General features: G+C 42.1%; 2 protein-coding genes across 14 annotated transcripts in view; one reads left to right on the forward strand and one right to left on the reverse strand.

The window, feature by feature from the left end:
- Positions 1-7,912, reverse strand: part of ctnnd1 (catenin (cadherin-associated protein), delta 1) — a 54,584-nt gene extending 46,672 nt beyond the window's left edge. For 2 of the 10 annotated variants that reach the window (XR_003936263.1, XM_030143286.1), the window contains exon 1: positions 7,830-7,871. The gene's annotated coding sequence lies outside the window, so the exon portion shown is untranslated. Of the gene's footprint in view, positions 1-6,956; positions 7,023-7,562; positions 7,719-7,829 lie in introns of those variants that run through there. The other 8 variants (XM_030143351.1, XM_030143343.1, XM_030143386.1 and 5 more) reach the window with 6 other exon arrangements.
- Positions 7,913-18,010: 10,098 nt separating this feature from the next.
- slc43a3a (solute carrier family 43 member 3a) overlaps positions 18,011-25,752 on the forward strand; it is a 25,795-nt gene continuing 18,053 nt past the window's right edge. For all 4 annotated transcript variants that reach the window (XM_030143463.1, XM_030143454.1, XM_030143446.1 and 1 more), the window contains exons 1-4: positions 18,011-18,252; positions 19,918-20,047; positions 21,903-21,949; positions 23,337-23,413. In XM_030143463.1, the coding sequence (XP_029999323.1) occupies positions 18,072-18,252; positions 19,918-20,047; positions 21,903-21,949; positions 23,337-23,413 (435 nt within the window). In that variant the 5' untranslated portion in view covers positions 18,011-18,071. The remainder of the gene's footprint in view (positions 18,253-19,917; positions 20,048-21,902; positions 21,950-23,336; positions 23,414-25,752) is intronic.

The following is a 25,752-nucleotide window of genomic DNA, read 5'->3' on the forward strand; positions in this document are numbered from 1 at the left end:
TCACATCTGACAGACAATAACATTTAGCATAAAGAAAAGAAAATAGTCTCATTTTGTGAGTTTATACTTATTTCATTATGATGTTGCGCATGTCAAATCAAAATAATAGAATGCACCCAATAATCAAAACGAGTAAATATCATGACTGTTTGATCAGCCAGCCTTACATTTACACACAAACAAATATTAAAATCAGATGAAGGTGAAACTTAAAACCTATCCATAAAGTGTAATTAAAAAGAATTATTTATTCCGGTTTGCAGGACATCCATTAAACACACGTATCATTGTGTATTTTACAGTTACATCATCAGTTCCTGAGCCTAAGTCTGGAAAAAGCAGGTGGAGTCAGAGCGGCTCTATGCTGATCCAGATCTATGCGAGTCTGAACACTCACAGGTTTAAAGGGCTTTGGCCACTGACACTCATTAGCATTAGCCTTTAAGCTACTGTAAGACCATTAGCACTGACGCTAAATCACATTTGCTAATGGGATAGCAGCTAGGAATTAAACGGCTAAGGCTAATTACTGACCTGAGTTAAAGCACAACACACACACACACATTATCAGAGTCCACTAGAGTCCACTACGGTCCACTATGGCCCACTACAGCCCAGTACGGTCCATTACAGTCCACTACAGTCCCCTACGGTCCAGTATAGTCCACTACGGTCCAGAGTGACCCACTACAGCCCACTACAGTCCAGCACAGTCGAGTACGGTCTACTGCAGCCCACTGCAGTCCAGTATGCTTCAGTATGGTCCACTACAGCCCACTACAGTCCAGTATGGTCCACTGCAGCCTACTACAGTCCAGTACAGTCCACTACAGCCACCTACGGTCCACTACAGCCCACTACAGTCCAGTACGGTCCACTAAAGTCCACTATGGTCCAGTATGATCCACTACAGCCCACTACAGTCCAGTACGGTCCACTAAAGTCCACTATGGTCCAGTATGATCCACTACAGCCCACTACAGTCCAGTACAGTCCAGTAAGGTCCACATCTGGCGCCCAGCACCCATGGACGACTAGTATTTACTCACTGTCAGATGTTAGCATTGCTATTTCAGCAACTTAGTCACTGGTGGTTGTGGCTGGCTGGCTGGCATGCGCACACACACACACACACACACACAGCTGAGGTGAAACTGTGGTAAAATGCTGTTGTGGTCTGGCCGAGGGCTTCGCTGACTCAGCCTCATTTGAATGGTCACACACAGATTTGGCCTGAGAGTGTCGTGTGTGTGTATGTGTGTGTGTGTGTGTGTGTGTGTGTGTGTGTGTGTGTGTGTGTGTGTTAGCCTTGGCCAGTGTCCAACCACTACTGCCTTTGCTATCCCTCCTCCTCCCTTCTCCCATGTGGCTAACAGTGTGGGCACAGATAGAGTGCACACACACACACACAGACAAGGCCAGCTGTGTCATCTACAACAACTACTTACTATTGTTAGTGAGGAAAGAATGATGAAGTTAAAGGGCAGAGAGGAGCAGTCTGTTCAAACACACTGTAGGCACCAAACTGATGAAATAACCTGAGCCCCTGGACCACTGGAACAGTACTGGGTCCAACTGGAGCAGGGACAGTGTCTTTCTGAACCCTTAAAGGATGCATTACAGTCTAGTGACCAACTGTTCTGAATAGGGATGTAACAATCTGAAAATTTCATATCACGGTTACTGTGACCAAAATTATCACGGTTATCATTATTATCGCAGTATTGTTGAAATTGTGCTCAAAATGTTCAAAAAGTACTAATACACACACTGAAATAATTTAACCAAGTTGTATTTTAAAAAAATAAATAAATAAAAAAAATAAAATAAAATAATAAGCACAATGTACCTTCTGTGTCAGAAACATTCAAATATTAACCCTTAGTGGTCTGAGCCTATTTTGTCTGTTTTTCAGTCCTTTTGATTTTGCCTTTATATACTATAGAAACCAATGTTTACTATACCCATGTTTGGGATCTGTTTTTTCCAGCACAACTTCATCTATATCATCTGTCTATTTTTTTTTTCACTTTAACCTACTATAAAAACAGAAAAGGACAGAAAACACAAAAAAATGGTTCCAAATATTAGGTATAGAAAATCAAATTCGTAATAAATTAAAACTATACTCAAATATTTGAAATAAAAGCAGATCTTTACATAAGGTTTTTTCCCCTAAAAGTGCAGTAATCAAACACGGTTATCATGATAATTATAATTTAAATGGTAATACTAACCGTCTGCAGTTTATTGTTATACCGGTAATCGTTACATCCCTAGTTCTGAAATAAAGCTTAATACATAAACCTTCTGTAAATGTCTCTAAATCAGTTCCATCCATTTGAACAATATTATATTATTATAGTTCCATTATAAATATTATTTAACACCATGAAAAATTCAATTATACACTATAAAGCAGAGACTGTGATTATGTATCATTATTAATACAAGTATTAGTATATCCAAAAATGTAGAAAAGCTTTGACATTTTTACACCATTCATTTACTAGACAATGTTAAATGTCATGTTCATTTGCAGGATTTCTCCAGGTTTTGAGGGTGTTGTGTGTTATGGTTGGGGTACAGAGGAGGGTGCAATTTTCACCCAAAGAAATACATTAACTAACTAAAAATGGTGCATGTATTTGTTCAGATTTAAGAATCTGAGTAAGAACAATAAATAAACTTCATTTTATGATTTAGCTATTTTTCTCCGTTTTCAGAAAGGAACACATTGATTAAATCTAATTATTTTGATATATTGGCTATTTGTACTTAGAACTAATCTTTGAAAGAATATTGAAAGGAATTAAAATACAAATACAATTATCAACATTCAGATATGTGGTTACAGTTTTTGGTATGACAGTACAGAGAGCTTGAGCCTGTTACCACAAAAATGTTATCTGAAAGGATCAGTTTCGATGAACACAAATCTGTTGTAACACAGGGACAGCCGTTTGGACCTTTGTTCAGTATCACAATAAAAGACTGACTGGAACTAAAACACTACAAATAGGATCATAAACTTTTATTGAACAGACATATTACAACTGAAGTGATATATACAGATAATAGCAGAGAATATTTGATTAATAATTGGATTGGACAGAACCTATGAATATTCATGTACTGTTGAAGAATTAGTTCAACAGATTCACAGACTGAAAATATACTGATACAAGAACAAATATAATTATTAAAGTAAATAGTGCATTTACATATATGAGTCTGAACAAATATTATTATCATAGTTAATAGTGCATTTACATATACGAGTCTGAACAAATATTATTATCATAGTTAATAGTGCATTTACATATACGAGTCTGAACAAATATTTTTTATTAAAGTTAATAGTGCATTTACATATGTGAGTCTGAACAAATATTATTATTAAAGTTAATGGTGCATTTACATATATGAATTTAGAATAAATAGTATTATTAAAGTTAATAGTGTATTAACATATATGAGTTTGAACAAATATTATTATATAGTTAATAATGCATTTACATATATGACTATGAACAAATATTGTTACTAAAGTTAATAGTGCATTTACATATATGAGTCTGAACAAATATTATTATTATAGTTAATAGTACATTTACATATACAAGTCTGAACAAATATTATTATTATAGTTAATAGTGCATTTGCATATACGAGTCTGAACAAATATTATTATTATAGTTAATAGTGCATTTGCATATACGAGTCTGAACAAATATTATTATTATTATTATAGTTATTAGTGCATTTACATATATGAGTCTGGACAAATATTATTATTATAGTTAATAGTGCATTTACATATATGAGTTTGGACAAATACTATTATTATTATAGTTATTAGTGCATTTACATATATGAGTGTGGACAAATATTATTATTATTGTTAATAGTGCATTTACCTATATGTCAGAAGTACAACTTTACAGAATCAGTTATATCTTTTTGTCTACAAGTGATACTGAAATTTTGTAAAGAGTTTCATAAAATAGAGTTCTTCAACAAAAAACAAGCCTATTTGACAAATGATAGGTGAAACTTTCATTTCATTTCATTTCCTGTGTGAATGTCCCTAACCCTAACCCTGTGATGAAGGAACACCATGCACGCATGGCCCATGTTCAAATCAAAACAGCGGCTGCAGGTGGAACCGTTAGCAGCAAAGAGAGGAAGACAGATCAACAGAGAGGGAGAGAGGGAGGGAGAGAGAGAGGAGGAGCAAATGAAAGAAAAGCCCAGGCTTGTGTCAGAGGGACACGCCCGAACAAGGCCGTCATTACAGACGCACAAATGATAGAGCTGCACAAAACACACAACACAACGAACCCTAACACTAACTGAGGGCAGGACGGACACACACACACACACACACACACACACACACATACAACACACGTCCACTCTGTGAGCATGAGGACGGTCCACATTCTGCATCTGAAAGACAGAACCGTTTTAAGAGGACAGCAGGTCCAGACTGACTTCAATATCAACTTTATCTGTGTTCAACTCAGACACGTCCACAGGGGACAGACAGGAATATGTCTGCGACGTCCACAGGGGACAGACAGGAATATGTCTGCAACGTCCACAGGGGACAGACAGGAATATGTCTGCGACGTCCACAGGGGACAGACAGGAATATGTCTGCGACGTCCACAGAGGACAGACAGGAATATGTCTGCGACGTCCACAGAGGACAGACAGGAATATGTCTGCGACGTCCACAGAGGACAGACAGGAATATGTCTGCGACGTCCACAGAGGACAGACAGGAATATGTCTGCGACGTCCACAGAGGACAGACAGGAATATGTCTGCGACGTCCACAGAGGACAGACAGGAATATGTCTGCGACGTCCACAGGGGACAGACAGGAATATGTCTGCGACGTCCACAGGGGACAGACAGGAATATGTCTGCAACGTCCACAGAGGACAGACAGGAATATGTCTGCAACGTCCACAGGGGACAGACAGGAATATGTCTGCAACGTCCACAGGGGACAGACAGGAATATGTCTGCAACGTCCACAGAGGACAGACAGGAATATGTCTGCAACGTCCACAGAGGACAGACAGGACAAGAAAAGCACTCGGCGAGTGCAGATCTCCGCCAAGGCAGATCAGTGCCCCCCTCCCCCTGATCGCGACCAAAATTTAATCGTTTCTTCCTTGTGCCAGTATCAACATTTCATGAAAATTTCATAAAAATCCATCCATAACTTTTTGAGTTATCTTGCTAAGAAACAAACAAACAAGCACGCACACAAAGCAAAGTGATCACAATACCTCCTGGCGGAGGTAAATATGTCTGCAACGTCCACACTGTAACCAAGATCAGACATCAGCTGATCCTCAACCAAACAAAACCACAGAATCTGGAATTCAGTTAGTTCAGACAGACAGACAGAACCAGAGACACAGACAGAACCAAATAGACAGAGACAGACACAGACAGAACCACACAGACCAGGGGTGTCCAATCCTGGTCCTCGAGGGCCGGTATCCTGCATGTTTTAGATGTTTCCCTGTTCCATCACACCTGACAGTCATTATCAGGCCTCTGCAGAGCTTGATGATAGGCTTATCATTTGAATCAGGTGTGTTGGAAGAGGGATATATCTAAAACATGCAGGATACCGGCCCTCGAGGACCAGGATTGGACACCCCTGAGATAGACAGAATCAGACACAGACAGACAGACAGAACCAGACAGACACAGAGAGACTTCTCAGGCCAAACTGCTGTTATGATGTACTGACTTTCACGTACACCTCAGAGTAAAGACATAATCTCTTCCCAGAACAGAATGAAGCAGAGCTGCAACCAATTAATCGATAAGGTGCTTGAAACAAATGCAAAAATTCACGATTTGATTATTCGACTCGAATTAATTGAAGGGAAATATTCTATTGTGGTTTTCCTGAATTAAAGCTTCGTTGTGTGTCACAATAAGCGTCCATGTGAAACAAGGTTCTAATAGTTTTGGATTTTTCATTATAGTTTAATTTTATTTAGTTTTGACTTTTTTTCTCTAATTCAGTTCGTTTTAATTCGTTTTTAGAGCAGGTTTGCTAGTTTTAATTAGTTTTCATTTTTTTCTAAATGCTTAGTTTTAGTTTAATCTTAGTTTAGTCGTCTCTTTTCTCTTCTTCTCTGTGCTCCTATTCAAATCAATCCCAGACAGGACTCTGCTGCTTTAGTCTCCATGTTTCCAGGTAGAGTGGGGACCAGAAGACGACTGGAAACCACAAGTGAACACAAGTGATGGAGCAAAAAGTGTCGTACGGTGCCACTAGCTAAAATGGCTAGAGCAAAATAAATCGCTTTTGTATCAATCCGACATTGACAAAGAAGAAAACGAAGGGAATTTTATCCAGAATTTTTACACGTTTTAGTTAGTTTTGTAAACACACAATACAGTTCCAGTTAGTTAAAACAAAGCTTTGATTCAGGAGAATGGACTTTATGCACAGCCCCACTACTTCTGAACTTCAGGTGGGTCCTTTATTTCCTGTCTTTCATTATTGGACACACTGATTAATCCAGGTGTGCCTAATTAATCAGTAGACACAACAAGAAGTTGCAGACACACCTGGATTAATTACTGTGTCCAATAATGAAAGACAGGAAATAAAGGACCCACCTGAAGTTCAGGAAGTAGTGGGGCTGTGCACAGAGACCATTGTGGCTGAATGATTTTTTTGGATTACTTTGAGTCAATTAATCGGTTGCAGCTCTAGAATGAAGCAAAGCACTGAAGTTTGTGTGGGTAATCCAGCATCTGATCCCACTGAGCAGCTGTAAGGTGAGACGGTGTGTGTGAAAAAAGCAGCCACCCTACCACACCCACACATCCAGACCCACGCAACAGGTTCTGCTACTGTTCCTCCACCTCCTCCACTACCCACATCAAAAAGAAGCACATGAAACACTCACCGGGACCAGGTCTGCACAGAATAAGGATCCAAAGTTCAAAGCAGTCTGGTCATAGGAAACACCCACCGAAACCCACGGTCACCTGAACGCACCGCAGCGGCAGCTCCACTGTCCGCAGAGTGGGTAGTTCGGGTACAGTGGAACAAATGCACACTGATAAGACCTACAGACTGGCTTGGACTTTGACTCCGTGCTGGACGCTCACTACTTCCGTGTCTCTCACCTGTCCTCGGCACGCCCCAGGTGAGAGGAAAAGTCCGGGAAGATCCTGATGTTGGCGGTTTAAAAGACACCAAACATCCTATTAAACCCCCAGGAGAACACCCACAGCTTCCATTTGACCCAGTTACTTCCACCCAGTAGACTGTCATTTACCTGGCAGGTCACCAAACATTCACCACTCCGCTTCAGACATGTTTAACTTTCCCCCCTAGTCCCAGTCTGACAAGTTATTCATCAAGCTAACGACAGGAATACACTGATGCTAGCCACGTTAGCTTCAGCTGTAGCTAACTCTGGGTCCACAACAAACCACCTGACCGAATTCAAACACACTCCTTATCCCACCGGGGCCAACCCCAAGCAGTGGGCTCGACCAGAACTCACCAAAAACGACAGGAAATGACCGGTTCCGGAGACTGTTACGGTTGTTTGTCCAAGTCCATAAAGTGTTTGTGAGGTCGCTTCAGGCCTAGCCTAGCCTAGCATAGCATAGGCTAGCCTAGCATAACCGAGCGGCTCCAACCAGGACTGACACAATCCCACAGCAAAGATCCGCAGTCTCAGAGGAGAGAGCGGACACGAGGCCCGGAATACAGACCCAAAGCGAACACACAAGCTCCGAACCGCAACGAAAACCCACCAAACACCCACCGATGCAGAGCAGAACCGAGCCGAGCCGAGCTGAGCCGATCCTCCTGGGCTTGTTGTTCACTTGTCTCTGCTCTTCCTCTCTGCTGGGGGGGAGAGAGAGAGGGGGGGGGCGGTAGAATAGAATAGAATAGAATAGAATGACACCCACATGGCCTTAAATTAAAAGGATAAAAACAAAACTCATCAGCTCAAACAAATTTTAGTTGATTGTTGTAAATCTAAAATAAATCACATCCTCCAGAAGTACATCAATACATGTATAATAATAATAATAATAATAATAATAATAATAATAATAATAATAATAATAACAGTAGTATGCATAATTATACATAAAAATGATAATATTAATAATAATAGAAAAAACGTGCAATTATACATAATAATGATAATAATAATAATGATAATAATAACAATAATAATAGTAATCATAATATTAGTAAAAACAGTACAGTTTTCAATGTTGAACACCATAGTAACATGTAGTACTACAACTAAACATATGCAAACCGTCATTTTATATTTTGTCTGAGCATGTGAATTAAAACAAATAAATCAAAGCACTAGTGTTTAGTGTGCCGGTGTCGTCCCCATGCGGTTATAAGGTGTAAGTGCAGGACCTGGTACATGTTTTTTTTTTACATTCTGGTGCATATTCAGACATCATTAGTGTTTTTTCTGCATTTTTTTAATGGTGAAAACAAAATTATTTTTGTGATATAAAATATGAATTTGAAGGTTTAAAGTATTGTGAATTGGTCTGGATTATTTCCTGTAGATCAGCTACTGTCTTTTATCCACACAGGTGTAGGTTTGCATGTGTCGCCTGTTAACGTCAGTGGTGCATTCACTGAATCTACATGTGAAAATGACATCATGAAACTGAAAGCTGGAATGAATCTCTCGTATTTTTTGACCATAAAATATGACCTGAATCTGTTCCAAAAGGAGATTTGAAAGGTTCAGTGTTTGCATAGTTCATAATAACCCTAACCCACGAGCCAACAAGGCTCGATAAGAGTCCTTCTTCAGCTTGATGGGATCCCTTACTTCCAGCGTCCACCATCGGGTTCGGGGGTCTCCACTGCGACCACAGCTCCACGCAGCTGCTTCAACAGTGGGAGTGGAGAACATGGTCCACTCTGACTCAGTGTCCTCAGCCTCCCTGGGATCAGGGAGAAGCTATCCTGGAGGTGGGAGTTGAAGACCGCGCTGACAGAGGGCTCCGGCCGACATTCCCAACTGACCCTCACAACACATTTGGGTCTGCCGAGTCTGTACGACTTCCTCCTCTGCCAGCAGATCCAACTCACCACCAGGTGGTAATCGGCTGACACCTCTGCACCTCTCTTCACCGCTTCCCGGTGTCCGAGACACGTGGCTGTAGGTCCGATGACACGACAACAAAGTCAATCGCTGACCTCCAGCCTAGGGTGTCTGTTAGAACTCCATGACGTCTGAAGTGGAGGACTCAAATGCACGACTCACAAAAACTTAAGATTTCAACAAAAGTATTTTAATAATAAAAAAGTGATTAACAAAAAGCGCTCACAAGGAGGATATAAAAAACTACAAACAAATCTCAATGGAAAACTCTTTACAGAAAAAGTTGAAACATAAAACTTGACAAACATGGACAGCTTGGCATGAAACACCATGACAGAATCAGACGAACTGGCACAAGACAAAGGGAGACAGGACTAGTTATACCTGAGGGGGGGGGGGGGCACAGGTGACACCAATCAGGGGTGGGGCTAACAGTCACACTGGAGGGAAAACACACAAAGAGAGGAAGTCAGGGTCTGAAACGAGAGGGAAGAGATGTGTACGAAATAAAAGAGGAAGTGCAAGACAGGAGCAAATGTGAACGACTCTAACTGAACATAAAGTGATAAATCAAACAAAGACAAAACACTGAAAACCAAAGATGAGACAGGAAACACTAACATAATTAACACATCTGACGAGACATGACAGTGTCCTGGTGCCACATGCACTTATGGACATCCCGGTGCTTGAACATGGTGTTCGATGTGGACAAACTGTGACTACCACAGAAGTCTCCAGTCGGAGCACCATCCAGCACCCCTCCTAGAGAATCCAAGAAGGCCGGGTACACTGCACTGCCGTTCAGCCCATCGGCCGAAACGACAGTGAGCCATCTGTGCCCAACCCAAAGGCACAAGGATGCATCCCTCTCATTCACCGGGGTGAACTCCAACACATGGTGGCTGACCTGTGGGGCTATGACCGAGCCCACACCAGCCCACACCAGCCCACACCTGCCCACACCAGCCCACACCTGCCCACACCAGCCCACACCTGCCCACACCAGCCCACACCAGCCCACACCTGCCCACACCAGCCCACACCAGCCCACACCTGCCCACACCAGCCCACACCAGCCCACCACCTTTCACTGTGGGCAACGCCAGAGAAGTGGAGAGTCCAGCCCTCCTTGAAGGGTTGGGTTCCAGAGCACAAGCTGTGGATGGAGGTGAGTCCGATTATATCTAGAACCTCTGGACCGCCCTCACAAGCCCCCCCCCCACCCTAACACTGACCCTGGGAAAGACCTTTGTTGTGTGTCATCCTACATTCCCTACATATTGTGTCTGTGTCCCTTTCATATCATACAATGAGTTTTGTTTTGTTTTTTTGCACCACAGGAGACCCTGAAGTTGGAAGACTGAGTTTGGATCAGGTGACAGAGTTTCCAGGTTAACGTCAGTTATTACTGAGTGCAACGAGCTCTGCAGTCTGTTTCATTTTCTTCATTATCTTCATTGGAAGATACACCCTAATACACACAGCAGCTAACATTAGCGTTTAGCATGAGCAGTTAGCTGCTCCTAAAGGCTGTTGGGTAGCAGAACCTGATCGGTACCAGGGTAAGGGGTTCTGATGGGACAACTAGCTAACTGAACGTGTTACTTCATCATCTGAATTTATTTATATTTGCAAAGTCTAAGTAAACTGAAACCATCACCACTTAATGTTTAGTTTTGGATTTTAAAAGATAGAATAGAATAGAATAGAATAGAATAGAATAGAATAGAATAGAATAGAATAGAATAGAATAGAACCTTGTTTTTCAACCTTGGGGTCGGGACCCTACGTGGGGTCACCTGGAATTTCTAGTAATTGATAAAAATAAAAATCAAAACTTACTAATGAAAAATATATGTTGAGTTGACAGAGACAATCCCAATCCATAAAAGACATGACAAACTGTGAGTGTGAAACTGCAGCACTGTAGTTCTGTTTATGTGTCCAACGTTCATTGTGGTCAGTTTCAGATGCTGCAGCTCCTTCCTAATTCATAGTTTGAGTTCCTGTTTGTTCAGTATTAATTGCAGCCTTGTAAATCACAGCTGGACTGACTGTACATATGGGTCAAAACATGGTATTCGAAATCTCTCTGACTGGACATTTTAGAGACATTTTGACAGATTAGTGTTGCTAAATGACACACATTTTTACTTTTACATTCCTTTTGCTTTAGTTGGACCATAAGGGATTATCCAAAACAAGGAGCTACTTTATATTGAAATAAATGTTGAAATGGCAATCAATTAAAGTTTGCTCTCTGACAGGTCATTACTGCATTTTTACCCATGTCCTGACCAAGGAAAATAAAATTCTCACTTTGTGCAGTAATCTCATCCTGGCTTTGCTACTTCTGTCCAGAATAATATACATTATATAGACTAAATGTTATCTAAAATTAATGTTTATTTGCAGAATAGTATAGCAAACTATTACATGATCAAACACAGATAAATTTTCAAAAAAAAAAAGGCTCAGTTTTGAATGTCTGGGGTCGCTAGAAATTTGTGATGTTAAAATGGGGTCATGAGGCAAAAAAGGATGGAAACCACTGGAATAGAATGTCTTTATTGTTATTGTTCAGGTACAACGAAATTTTTAAAAAAGTGCAATCGTCCTAGGTGCCATAAAAAAAGTATAAATAATGTGTATAAAAGAGTATAAAAACTAAAATATGAAAGAAAAACCCTGACAGCATAAATATCCAAAAAAAAAAACAAAAAGCAGCATAAAAAAGAGTGTTATTAGAAGTATAAAAGAGACATAAAACATCATCATATACTCTGGACAACATTCAGCATTCCACACAATTAATGAATGTCCAGCTGTATTCAGTGCAATTATGCCCCTGAGATAAAACTGTTTTTTAGATGGTTTGTGCTGGACTTTAGTGTCTGGAAACAGAACCCATGTTGGTTTGTTTTGTGCTGATGGTGCTTAAAATGAGGTTTGGACTCGTCACTGGGCTTGTTCCACTCTGAGCTTATATCCTGTTTTCTGTGACTTGAATGTTGTCATACGACTCATTTAACATCTGTTCAACTGTTGAATATGTGCCATATGGCTGATGCTGCACATGTACACTAATGCGGATGTGGTGTTATTATGGTGTTCATGGGGTGTTACTATGGTGTTCATGTGGTGTTATTATGGTGTTCATGTGGTGGTATCATGGTGTTCATGTGGTGGTATCATGGTGTTCATGTGGTGTTATTATGGTGTTCATGTGGTGGTACTATGGTGTTCATGTGGTGTTATTATGGTGTTCATGTGGTGGTATCATGGTGTTCATGTGGTGTTCATTTGGTGTTATTATGGTGGTCATGTGGTGTTATTATGGTGGTCATGTGGTGTTACTATGGCGTTCATGTGGTGTTATTATGGTGTTCATGTGGTGGTATCATGGTGTTCCTGTGGTGTTCATTTGGTGTTATTATGGTGGTCATGTGGTGTTATTATGGTGGTCATGTGGTGTTACTATGGTGTTCATGTGGTGTTAATGTGGTAGTTTTATGGTGTTAATGTGGCGTTATTATGGTGTTCATGTGGTGTTATTATGGTGTTCATGTGGTGTTATCATGGGGTTCATGTGGTGTTCATGTGGTGTTATTATGGTGTTCAGCTGGTGTTATTTTGGTGTTCATGTGGTGTTCATGTGGTGATCATGTGGTGTTCATGTGGTGTTCATGTGGTGATCATGTGGTGTTATTATGGTGTTCATGTGGTTTTATTATGGTGTTCATGTGGTGTTATTATGTCGTTCATGTGGTGTTATTATGGTGTTCATGTGGTGTTATCATGGTGTTCATGTGGTGTTATTATGGTGTTCAGCTGGTGTTATTTTGGTGTTCATGTGGTGTTCATGTGGTGATCATGTGGTGTTATTATGGTGTTCATGTGGTTTTATTATGGTGTTCATGTGGTGTTATTATGTCGTTCATGTGGTGTTATTATGGTGTTCATGTGGTGTTATTATGGGGTTCATGTGGTGTTGTGGTGTTCATGTGGTGTTCATGTGGATTTATTATGGTGTTCATGTGGTGTTATTATGGCGTTCATGTGGTGTTCAGGTGGTGTTATTACGGTGTTCATGTGGTGTTATTATGGTGTTCATGTGGTGTTATTATGTCGTTCATGTGGTGTTATTATGGTGTTCATGTGGTGTTATCATGGTGTTCATGTGGTGTTATTATGGTGTTCAGCTGGTGTTATTTTGGTGTTCATGTGGTGTTCATGTGGTGATCATGTGGTGTTATTATGGTGTTCATGTGGTTTTATTATGGTGTTCATGTGGTGTTATTATGTCGTTCATGTGGTGTTATTATGGTGTTCATGTGGTGTTATTATGGGGTTCATGTGGTGTTGTGGTGTTCATGTGGTGTTCATGTGGATTTATTATGGTGTTCATGTGGTGTTATTATGGCGTTCATGTGGTGTTCAGGTGGTGTTGTTATGGTGTTCATGTGGTGTTATTATGGCTTTCATGTGGTGTTATTATGGTGTTCATGTGGTGTTCATGTTGCGTTGTTATGGTGTTCATGTGGTGTTATAATGGTGTTCATGTGGTGTTAATATGGTCTTCATTAGGTGTTCATGTGGTGTTAATATGGTGTTCATGTGATGTTCATTTGGTGTTATTATGGTGTTATTATGATGTTCTTGTGGTGTTCATATGGTGTAAATGTGGTGTTAATGTGGTTTTAATGTGGTGTTCATGTGGTGTTAATATGTTGTTATTATGGTGTTCATGTGGTGTTATTATGGTGTTCATGTGGTGTTATTATGGTGTTCATTTGGGTTTATTATGCTGTTATTATGCTGTTCACATGGTGTTCATGTGGTATTATGGTGTTCATGTGGTGTTCATATGGTGTAAATGTGGTGTTAATGTGGTGTTCTTGTGGTGTTAATGTGGTGTTGATGTGGTGTTTATGTGGTGTCATTATGGTGTTATTATGGTGTTCATGTGGTGTAAATGTGGTGTTAATGTGGTATTAATGTGGTGTTAATGTGGTGTAAATGTGGTATTCATGTGGTGTAAATGTGATGTTCATGTGGTGTTATTATTATGTTATTATGGTTTTCATGTGGTGTTATTATGGTGTTCATGTGGTATTCATGTGGTAGTATCGTGTTTCATGTGGTGTTCATGTGGCATTATTATGGTGTTCATGTTTGTTCATGTGGTATTATGGTGTTAATGTGGTGTTAATGTGGTGTTATTATGGTGTAAATGTGGCGTTTAGGTGGTGTTCAGGTGGTGTTCATGTAGTGTTATTATGGTGTTCATGTGGTGTTAATGTGGTGTTATTATGGTGTTCATTTGGTGTTCATGTGGTGTAAATGTTGTGTTATTATGGTATTCATGTGGTGTAAATGTGGTGTTAATGTTGTGTTATTATGGTTTTCATGTGGTGTTCATGTAGTGTTCATATGGTGTAAATGTGGTGTTAATGTGGTGTTCATGTGATGTTCTTATGGTGTTCTTATGGTTTTCACGTGGTGTTATTATGGTGTTCATGTGGTGTTCATGTGGTGTAAATATGGTTTTAATGTGGTGTAAATGTGGTGTTAATGTGGTGTTATTTTGATGTTCATGTGGTGTTCATATGGTGTTAATGTGGTGTAAATGTAATGTTATTTTGGTGTTATTATGGTGTTCATGTGGTGTTCATGTGGTAGAAGAGAAAATCTTTCAAAATGTGAAACATTCACTGCAGGTAACCTCTTCAAAGCAGCAGAGGGATGGAACGATGAAAGGCTTCACATTCATCTGAATATATATATATATATATATATATATATATATATATATATATATATATATATACACACATATAGATAGATAGATAGATAGATAGATAGATAGATAGATAGATAGATAGATAGATAGATAGATAGATAGATAGATATAGATATATAGAGTTGTGGCATTGTGGACAAATGCTCCATTTTAGTGTCTTTTATAAGGAATGGTTGTGCACAGTTAAGGAGAGGTTCAATTCATCTGTGAGTTTGACTCATGAGCAGACATGGGTGAGGAATACACAAATACAGTTCTGATTGATAATCCAAATCAATCAACCAGAACCAGGAAAACAGTCATTTCATTTGGACTCAGAATAGTACTGAACTCATTGTAGTTTGCAATTTTGCAATAACTGTCATATTTCTGAAAAAAATCAAGAAAATGAAAATGGTGCGTTTCTTTTTCCTTGAGTGTGTGTGTGTATATATATATATATATATATATATATATATATATATATATATATATATATATATATATATATATATATATATATATATATATATATACATATATGAAGCATGGAAATTTTCACTTTCACACCAGCGTTAGTTATGGACTGCATCCCCACATATATAACTGCCCCCCCCCCATAACAAAAGAAAAACCCCAAAAACTCTTTTTTTTTTGACAAATCGCACCCTCCAGTTAACGACCATTAAATAATATGTAAAGACTATGTAAATGTAATATGTCAATAATATGTACGTCAACGGCTGTTCTCAGCTTCTGTATTTTTTATTGTATTTTTCTGTATCTTTGTTCCTGTTGACATAAATAAAATGCTGACTGGGGTTTTGGGAGTGACCTGGGTGACAATGGGGTTTCTAATCAACTATGAATAAGAGAATAATAGAACAATACAATAATACAATAACACAATAATAGAAGTAACGGCCGATGAGTCCATAATCCTTCTGGAAACCACTGTCACACAGACCCACATGTCCAGAGGAGGGGGTGGGTTCAGAGGAGGTCCCATCCCGCCCTTATGTCAGACTGCCCCCCCCCCCCCCCCCTTCCACCTGTCACTGCTCTAAGTGGATGACACCCACGCTCAGCCGGTGCGCCCACAGCGCAGAGCTGCGTGGTTCCAGGTGCGTGTCCGTCCTCCAGGTCACTGATCCACCAGGGACTGGACCACCAGGAACCGGACCACCAGGGACCAGACCACCAGGATCTCCCTGACCTTAGACTGAGGTGAGCGCCTTCAGGTTGTGTCTTCATGGACAGCTTCTCCACGTTGTACTGTGTATGTGTGTGTGTGTGTGTAGATTAACAGGACTAATCTGGATTACCGACAGAACCCTGGTCTGACAGAGCCGGTGTGTGCTGTAAACAGTGCGACAGGAAATAAAACGGACTGGACTGTCGGTTCAAGTCCTGAAACCGTCTGATGACTGGAACGGTTCAGTAGTTTGACAGGAGGAGTTCTGAGGTTTATGAGAGGATTCAGTTTTAGTCTGACTCCAACATTTGAACACAAACATCTGAACTGTCTGTTCTGGACAGGGTTAGGGTCTGGACAGGGTTAGGGTTAGGGTCTGGACAGGGTAAGGGTTAGAGTCTGGACAGGGTAAGGGTTAGGGTCTGGACAGGGTTAGGGTTAGGGTCTGGACAGGGTTAGGGTTAGGGTCTGGACAGGGTTAGGGTTAGGGTCTGGACAGGGTTAGGGTCTGGACAGGGTTAGGGTTAGGGTCTGGACAGGGTTAGGGTTAGGGTCTGGACAGGGTTAGGGTTAGGGTCTGGACAGGGTTAGGGTTAGGGTCTGCTCTCTATAAAAGGAGCTCATAACTATAGTTTTAATGCATTAATACTAAGTGACAGATCCAGAACAAATTGGGGGGGGGGGGGGGGGGTTGTTAGGTTTTTTCTTTTTCCTGCTGAACTGACATTTTCCTGCCTAACTGCCTTTTTACTTTGTTTCCAGAACATAATGTGTATCAGAGTCATATTTTACAAACAATATACACTTTAATGTGAACTAACCCTGAAACGTAGATGTAAACGTCACATCCTGAAAAGTACCAAGACAATTAGACCAGAGTTCCATTCCCGGTCAAAGCAGTTGAAATATATAAGGGTTAAAGGTGGACGTTTGGGTCTGTAAGGGTTAAAGGAGGACATTTGGGTCTGTAAGGGTTAAAGGTGGACATTTGGGTCTTTAAGGGTTAAAGGTGGACGTTTGGGTCTGTAAGGGTTAAAGGTGGACATTTGGGTGTTTAAGGGTTAAAGGTGGACATTTGGGTCTTTAAGGGTTAAAGGTGGACGTTTGGGTCTGTAAGGGTTAAAGGAGGACATTTGGGTCTGTAAGGGTTAAAGGTGGACGTTTGGGTCTGTCAGGGTTAAAGGTGGACATTTGGGTCTGTAAGGGTTAAAGGTGGACGTTTGGGTGTTTAAGGGTTAAAGGTGGACATTTGGGTCTTTAAGGGTTAAAGGTGGACATTTGGGTCTGTAAGGGTTAAAGGTGGACGTTTGGGTCTGTAAGGGTTAAAGGAGGACATTTGGGTCTGTAAGGGTTAAAGGTGGACGTTTGGGTCTTTAAGGGTTAAAGGTGGACGTTTGGGTCTGTAAGGGTTAAAGGTGGACATTTGGGTGTTTAAGGGTTAAAGGTGGACGTTTGGGTCTGTAAGGGTTAAAGGTGGACATTTGGGTGTTTAAGGGTTAAAGGTGGACATTTGGGTCTGTAAGGGTTAAAGGTGGACGTTTGGGTGTTTAAGGGTTAAAGGTGGACGTTTGGGTCTGTCAGGGTTAAAGGTGGACGTTTGGGTCTGTCAGGGTTAAAGGTGGACGTTTGGGTCTTTAGGGGTTAAAGGTGGACATACTACTGATACTAAAAATGAAAATTGTTCGATTCACTAAACATGAGCTGTCAATCATATGTGTCAATCAAAGCCCAGAAAGAATGGAAATGGACCAGAGTTAGTTCTGACCCCTCCTCAGAATTCTGGCCCCTCCCTTGGAGTTCTGGCCCCTCCCTCAGCTGTACTATCACAGATCATCTCCCTTGTAAATGTTTTTTCTTTTGTTGTGAATCTTGGAGGCCAGGACACCTTTGACCTTTGACCTGTGACAGACCTGGAGAGTCCACGTGAACCCTAACCATGGAGGGCGGGACCAAGCTGCGCTATTGGCTGACTCTGTTTTCTGGGATGCTGGAGTGTCTGTGCTTCGCTGGTGTGGTGTTTGGTTACGCCTCCCTGGTGTTCGTGCTGAAGGCCGACGGTTACTTCCACCACCTGTGTGACCACGACCCAGGAGTCAACGGAACTGGGACCAGTACAGGTGAGCATCACAGAGGACAACTTAACCCTAACCCTAATGTAACCAGTGGTGCTGGACTCTGCGTTGTTTTTTTTGTTTTTTTTAATGATGAGACCTGCATGTGTGTCTTTGGAGGCGGTCTCCGTTTATTGTTCTGACAAGTGACAGAAAAACACAAAAACCTCCGGTCAGCGACCCCCAGAAAACAAGCTCCTACACAAACCAAAATGACACAGAAATGTGTTTCAGTACATTATAAGCACCTCATACAGCCTGAACTAGCCAGTTCATGTAAAAAAGTTAAATGAACAGAAGCTAAACCAAAAAAACTTCTCCGACTGCATGGCTGCTTACCTCTCCCACGGAAATCCGGAACAAAAGGGAAGAGGCAAAGGCGGGAAAACTCCAGTTATAGCGCGCAGTGTCACACAGTAAATCGCTCGTTGGGGAACAGACCCAAACCAAAAGTTCCACACACTGACCCAGAGGCCCACAATGTCAGGTACCAACCAAAAGAAATGAAAATAAAATGAACAGATTTTGTGTAATTATAACAATACACAATATCATATACAACCCACATTACTGCGAAATAATTGACTCTGTTCCACTAACCCTAACCTCTGTGACGACGTTCCAGGAGTCAGTGGAACTGGGTACAGGTGAGCGTCACAGAGGACAACCTAACCCAACCCCTAACCCAACCTACCCCAACCCCTGGACCACCTGGGTCAGCTCCTGCAGAATCCATGCCAGTGTCTCCATACGCACCCACTGTCTCTCGGGGGGGGGGTCTCAGTCATCCAAATGTCACCGTGGTTGCAGAACTACAGGTGTTCCTTTTCCATAGCCTTCCTGGATCCTCATTCCACCTTTACACCTTTCCTATACTCATACTCCTTTTTACAGGCAGCGATAAAGGTGGCACCCAATGATCCACCACTTCCTCACACAGACGTCGTTCTGGAATAAAGACAGAGGTGCTGTGGAGAAGGGGCGAACGGTGATGAATGGAACCCTGTAAGGCAGTGTTTTTCAACCTTGGGGTTGGGACCCCACATGGGGTCGCCTGAAATTTCTAGTAATTGATAAAAATTAGAAAAAAACAAAAAACAAAAAAACAACTTACTAATAAAATATATGGTGAGTTGAGAGAGTCAATCCTAATCCATACCAGACAAACTGTGGTTGTGAAACTGCAGCACTGTGGTTCTGTTTGTGTCACATGTTCACTGTGGTCAGTTTCAGATGCTGCAGCTCTTTCATAATTCATAGTTTCAGTTCTTGTTTGTTCAGTATTAATTGTCCTCCTTGTAAATCACAGCTGGGCTGACTGGACAGATCCTGACCAAGGAAAAGAAAATTCTCCATTTGTGCAGTAATCTACACCTCCATTTTGAATGTCTGGAGTTGCCAGAAGTTTGTGATGTTAAAACGGGGTCATGGGCTGAAAAAGGTTGGGAACCACTGCTTTAAGGGTTCAGCCTGTCAACCCAGGCAGCAGGTCCAGCAGGTCCAGCAGGTCCTCCAGGTCCAGCAGGTCCAGCAGGTCCACCAGGTTCAGCAGGTCCACCAGGTTCAGCAGGTCCAGCAGGTCCAGCAGGTTCAGCAGGTCCAGCAGGTCCTCCAGGTCCAGCAGGTCCAGCAGGTCCATGTCCTTCATCTGCTCTTCTGTTTGTGTCTCAGACTGCAGTCGTCAGGATGAACGCTTCTCTCTGGTCTTCACCATCGCCTCGTTCCTCAACAACTTCCTGTGTTTCATAAATGGCTTCCTGTTTGATCGGTTCGGTACCATGGTGACAAGACTTCTGGGAATGTGAGTCCATGAATGTAGAAGACACGACCATGTGGGGTGTGCGATATGGGCAAAAATAATATCTCAATTATTTGTTTAATTTCCCGATAACAATAATCTGACGATATCCTTTAAAATGTGAATTTCTTTCTTTTTTTCTTTTAAATGCTGTAAAACTCTACTTGTTTACCAGGACATTTATGGACAGACAGTGTTTCAGAACAACAGCTCCTGTTTGGTTTTGAAGTGCTTCATACATCTTTTGCAAAACACACTATTATTCCATTATTCTCTTATTCATAGGTGATTCGAAACTCCATTATCACCCAGTTCACTCCCAAAACCCAAGTCAGCATATTATTTTTGTCAATACGAAGAAAAATACAAAAAAATACAATGAAAAATACAGAAGCTGAGAACATCCGTGGATCCACATACATGTGTGGGTGCAGTCTGTAACCAGTGCTGCGGTGAAACCAAACTGAAACCTAACATGCTTTTGACGTCCGACTCCTGCCTTCTATTCCTGTTAAACAGCAGACCTTACACGAAAACTTCACCCCTTCTAACCTGTACCCACTGGACCCCCTCCACATGAATTTGTCACGTTAACCCCCCCACACACACACCCCCTTTACGCCCCCCCCAGCTGCATGTACTGTTATTTCAACCCACATCAGTCTGGTCCAAACCAAACCGTTTCCAGACTACTGACGTGGACCCACGTCTGATATGAAACCATATGCTCGAACGCAGACTCCTGCAGATTTACTCCATGTTGTGTTTGGGTTCCACCCAGTCACCACATGACTGAATCCTGTCCACTGATTGGCTTCTGAGGCACACATTCGGCCAATGAGGACTATCATGCACCTCTCCTTTACCGTCTATGCACCGTCCGTTTGTTTTCATTTCAGGACAGTATGAAAACTGGATAAATGGAAAACTGCACAGCGTCACATCAACATTTAAGCAATGATATATATATATATATATATTTACCTCCGCCAAGGAGGTTATGTTTTTGCCAGGGTTTGTTTGTTTGTTTGTTTGTTTGTTTGTCTGTCCATTAGTGTGCAACATAACTCAAAAAGTTATGGACAGATTTGGATGAAATTTTCAGGGTTTGTTGGAAATGGGATAAGGAAGAAATGATTAAATTTTGGTGGTGATCGGGGGTGGGGGGGCCCACGGGGGGGCCCATTTCCAACAAACCCTGAAAATTTCATCAAAATCTGTCCATAACTTTTTGAGTTATGTTGCACACTAACGGACAGACAAACAGACAGACAGACAAACAAACCCTGGCAAAAACATAACCTCCTTGGCGTGGGGGGCCCACGGGGGGGGCCACTGATCAGCCTTGGCGGAGGTCTGCGCTCTCCGAGTGCTTCTAGTTATATATATGACCCACCTCTACGACCATGTTGAAGACACGCCCATGTAGAAGACACATTAGTGGAGTTGGTTTATTGGTGAAGTCAGTTCATTAGAGGAGTTGGTTCGTTAGTGGAGTTGGTTCATTAGTGTTGTCGGTGCGTTACTGGAGTCGGTTCATTAGAGGAGTCAGTTCGTTAGAGGAGTCAGTTCGTTAGAGGAGTCGGTTCATTAGAGGAGTCAGTTCGTTAGAGGAGTCAGTTCGTTAGAGGAGTCGGTTCATTAGAGGACCTTCACTGTTACACGTTGACAGTTCAGTTCCTCATTCAGGTCCAGTTGAAGTGAACCTGGTTTAAGGTCAGCTCATCTTAGACTCGTTGGGCTTTTTCAGACAGTTTAATGGACCTTAGATCCCAGATGTCAGTGCTTGTCCTTGTGCTGTTGTTGTTGTTGGATCAGTGACAGCAGATGAACCCCTCCTGTTGTTCTCTGTTCACAGATCTCTGTACACCACTGGGAGTCTACTGGTGGCCTTTTCCAGTCCAGGTACAAACACACACTCACACTTTAACGACTCCAGTCAAACCAGTGTTCATCTGTTCCCATCAAGGTTATGATTGTTAACGAAAACTAACGAAATGACCAAAACTAGAATTGAAAAAACATTTTCGTTAACAGAAATAAATAAAAACTATAATTAAAAGAAAAAAACATAACTAACTGAAACTGTATTGTGTGTTTACAAAACTAACTAAAATGGATAAAAATTATGGATAAAATTCCCTTCGTTTTCATCTTTGTCAATGTCGGATTGATACAAAATTTATTTATTTAGCTTGAGCAATTTCCTCTGCACATGATATTTAAGGGTCCGTCACTTGTGTTCACTTGTGGTTTCCAGTCGTCTTCTGGTCCCCACTCTACCTGGAAACATGGAGACTAAAGCAGCAGAGTCCTGTCTGGGATTGATTTGAATAGGAGCACAGAGAAGAAGAGAAAAGAGACCACTGAACTACAACTGAACTACAACTGAACTACAACTGAACTACAACTAAACTACAACTGAACTACAACTAAACTACAACTAAACTACAACTGAACTACAACTGAACTAAAACTAAACTACAACTAAACTACAACTGAACTACAACTGAACTACAACTAAACTACAACTGAACTACAACTGAACTAAAACTAAACTACAACTAAACTACAACTGAACTACAACTGAACTACAACTAAACTACAACTGAACTACAACTGAACTACAACTGAACTAAAACTAAACTACAACTGAACTAAAACTGAACTACAACTGAACTACAACTAAACTAAAACTAAACTACAACTGAACTACAACTGAACTACAACTGAACTAAAACTAAACTACAACTGAACTACAACTAAACTACAACTGAACTACAACTAAACTACAACTGAACTAAAACTAAACTACAACTAAACTAAAACTAAACTAAAACTAAGCTTTTAGAAAAAAAAAAAAAGAAAACTAATAAGAACTAGTAAACCTGCTCTAAAAACAAATTAAAACAAACTGAATTACAGAAAAAAAAGTCCAAACTAAATAAAACTAAACTAGAATGAAAAATCCAAAACTATTGGAACCTTGGTTCGTTAGTCCAGTTGACCCCAGAGGAACACCAGTGTGTGTCGTACGAGTTCAACACACTGAACAAATGTCATCAGGATCATTTTCTGCTTCATCAGTTGTTTCCATCAAATTAGGAAAAGTCATGAAATATGAAGCAAAAAAAAAAGTCAACTATTATTTTTTTGAATGATAAACATTGACCCGAGGATAATGGGAGGGTTCATGGAAAAACCCACAGTACACACTTGTGTTTTTTTGTCATTCAGTAAATGTGGGTCAAGTTTAGTGCAGATGTGTGAGTGTTGTCCTGTTGTCCTGCAGCCTCCTCTGACCTGCTGTTCCCAGCCTTATCCTGTTTGGCTGTGGGGGGGATTCTGCTGCTTCTGACCAACATGCAGGTAAATGAGGGTTCTGTAGAACCGCCAGTCTGGGTTTACTGGTTCTGTAGAACCGCCAGTCTGGGTTTACTGGTTCTGCAGAACCCCCAATCTGGGTTTACTGGTTCTGCAGAACCCCCAGTCTGGGTTTACTGGTTCTGTAGAACCCCCAGTCTGGGTTTACTGGTTCTACAGAACCGCCAGTCTGGGTTTACTGGTTCTGCAGAACCCCCAATCTGGGTTTACTGGTTCTGCAGAACCCCCAGTCTGGGTTTACTGGTTCTGCAGAACCGCCAGTCTGGGTTTACTGGTTCTGTAGAACCCCCAGTCTGGGTTTACTGGTTCTACAGAACCGCCAGTCTGGGTTTACTGGTTCTGCAGAACCGCCAGTCTGGGTTTACTGGTTCTGCAGAACCTGCAGTCTGGGTTTACTGGTTCTGCAGAACCTGCAGTCTGGGTTTACTGGTTCTGCAGAACCCCCAGTCTGGGTTTACTGGTTCTACAGAACCGCCAGTCTGGGTTTACTGGTTCTGCAGAACCCCCAGTCTGGGTTTACTGGTTCTGCAGAACCCGCAGTCTGGGTTTACTGGTTCTACAGAACCGCCAGTCTGGGTTTACTGGTTCTGCAGAACCTGCAGTCTGGGTTTACTGGTTCTGCAGAACCCCCAGTCTGGGTTTACTGGTTCTACAGAACCGCCAGTCTGGGTTTACTGGTTCTGCAGAACCCCCAATCTGGGTTTACTGGTTCTGCAGAACCTGCAGTCTGGGTTTACTGGTTCTACAGAACCGCCAGTCTGGGTTTACTGGTTCTGTAGAACCTGCAGTCTGGGTTTACTGGTTCTACAGAACCGCCAGTCTGGGTTTACTGGTTCTGTAGAACCGCCAGTCTGGGTTTACTGGTTCTGCAGAACCCCCAGTCTGGGTTTACTGGTTCTACAGAACCGCCAGTCTGGGTTTACTGGTTCTGCAGAACCCCCAATCTGGGTTTACTGGTTCTGCAGAACCCCCAATCTGGGTTTACTGGTTCTACAGAACCGCCAGTCTGGGTTTACTGGTTCTGCAGAACCCGCAGTCTGGGTTTACTGGTTCTGCAGAACCCCCAATCTGGGTTTACTGGTTCTGCAGAACCCCCAGTCTGGGTTTACTGGTTCTGCAGAACCGCCAGTCTGGGTTTACTGGTTCTGTAGAACCCCCAGTCTGGGTTTACTGGTTCTACAGAACCGCCAGTCTGGGTTTACTGGTTCTGCAGAACCCCCAATCTGGGTTTACTGGTTCTACAGAACCGCCAGTCTGGGTTTACTGGTTCTGCAGAACCTGCCGTCTGGGTTTACTGGTTCTGCAGAACCCCCAGTCTGGGTTTACTGGTTCTACAGAACCGCCAGTCTGGGTTTACTGGTTCTGCAGAACCCCCAATCTGGGTTTACTGGTTCTGCAGAACCTGCAGTCTGGGTTTACTGGTTCTACAGAACCGCCAGTCTGGGTTTACTGGTTCTGCAGAACCGCCAGTCTGGGTTTACTGGTTCTACAGAACCGCCAGTCTGGGTTTACTGGTTCTGCAGAACCTGCAGTCTGGGTTTACTGGTTCTACAGAACCGCCAGTCTGGGTTTACTGGTTCTGCAGAACCCCCAATCTGGGTTTACTGGTTCTACAGAACCCCCAATCTGGGTTTACTGGTTCTGCAGAACCCCCAGTCTGGGTTTACTGGTTCTACAGAACCGCCAGTCTGGGTTTACTGGTTCTGCAGAACCCCCAATCTGGGTTTACTGGTTCTGCAGAACCCCCAGTCTGGGTTTACTGGTTCTGCAGAACCGCCAGTCTGGGTTTACTGGTTCTGTAGAACCCCCAGTCTGGGTTTACTGGTTCTACAGAACCGCCAGTCTGGGTTTACTGGTTCTGCAGAACCGCCAGTCTGGGTTTACTGGTTCTGCAGAACCTGCAGTCTGGGTTTACTGGTTCTGCAGAACCCCCAGTCTGGGTTTACTGGTTCTGCAGAACCTGCAGTCTGGGTTTACTGGTTCTGCAGAACCCCCAGTCTGGGTTTACTGGTTCTACAGAACCGCCAGTCTGGGTTTACTGGTTCTGCAGAACCCCCAGTCTGGGTTTACTGGTTCTGCAGAACCCGCAGTCTGGGTTTACTGGTTCTACAGAACCGCCAGTCTGGGTTTACTGGTTCTACAGAACCTGCAGTCTGGGTTTACTGGTTCTGCAGAACCCCCAGTCTGGGTTTACTGGTTCTACAGAACCGCCAGTCTGGGTTTACTGGTTCTGCAGAACCCCCAATCTGGGTTTACTGGTTCTGCAGAACCTGCAGTCTGGGTTTACTGGTTCTACAGAACCGCCAGTCTGGGTTTACTGGTTC

Source organism: Sphaeramia orbicularis, chromosome 1 (genome assembly GCF_902148855.1).
Source record: "Sphaeramia orbicularis chromosome 1, fSphaOr1.1, whole genome shotgun sequence".
NCBI lineage: Eukaryota > Metazoa > Chordata > Actinopteri > Kurtiformes > Apogonidae > Sphaeramia > Sphaeramia orbicularis.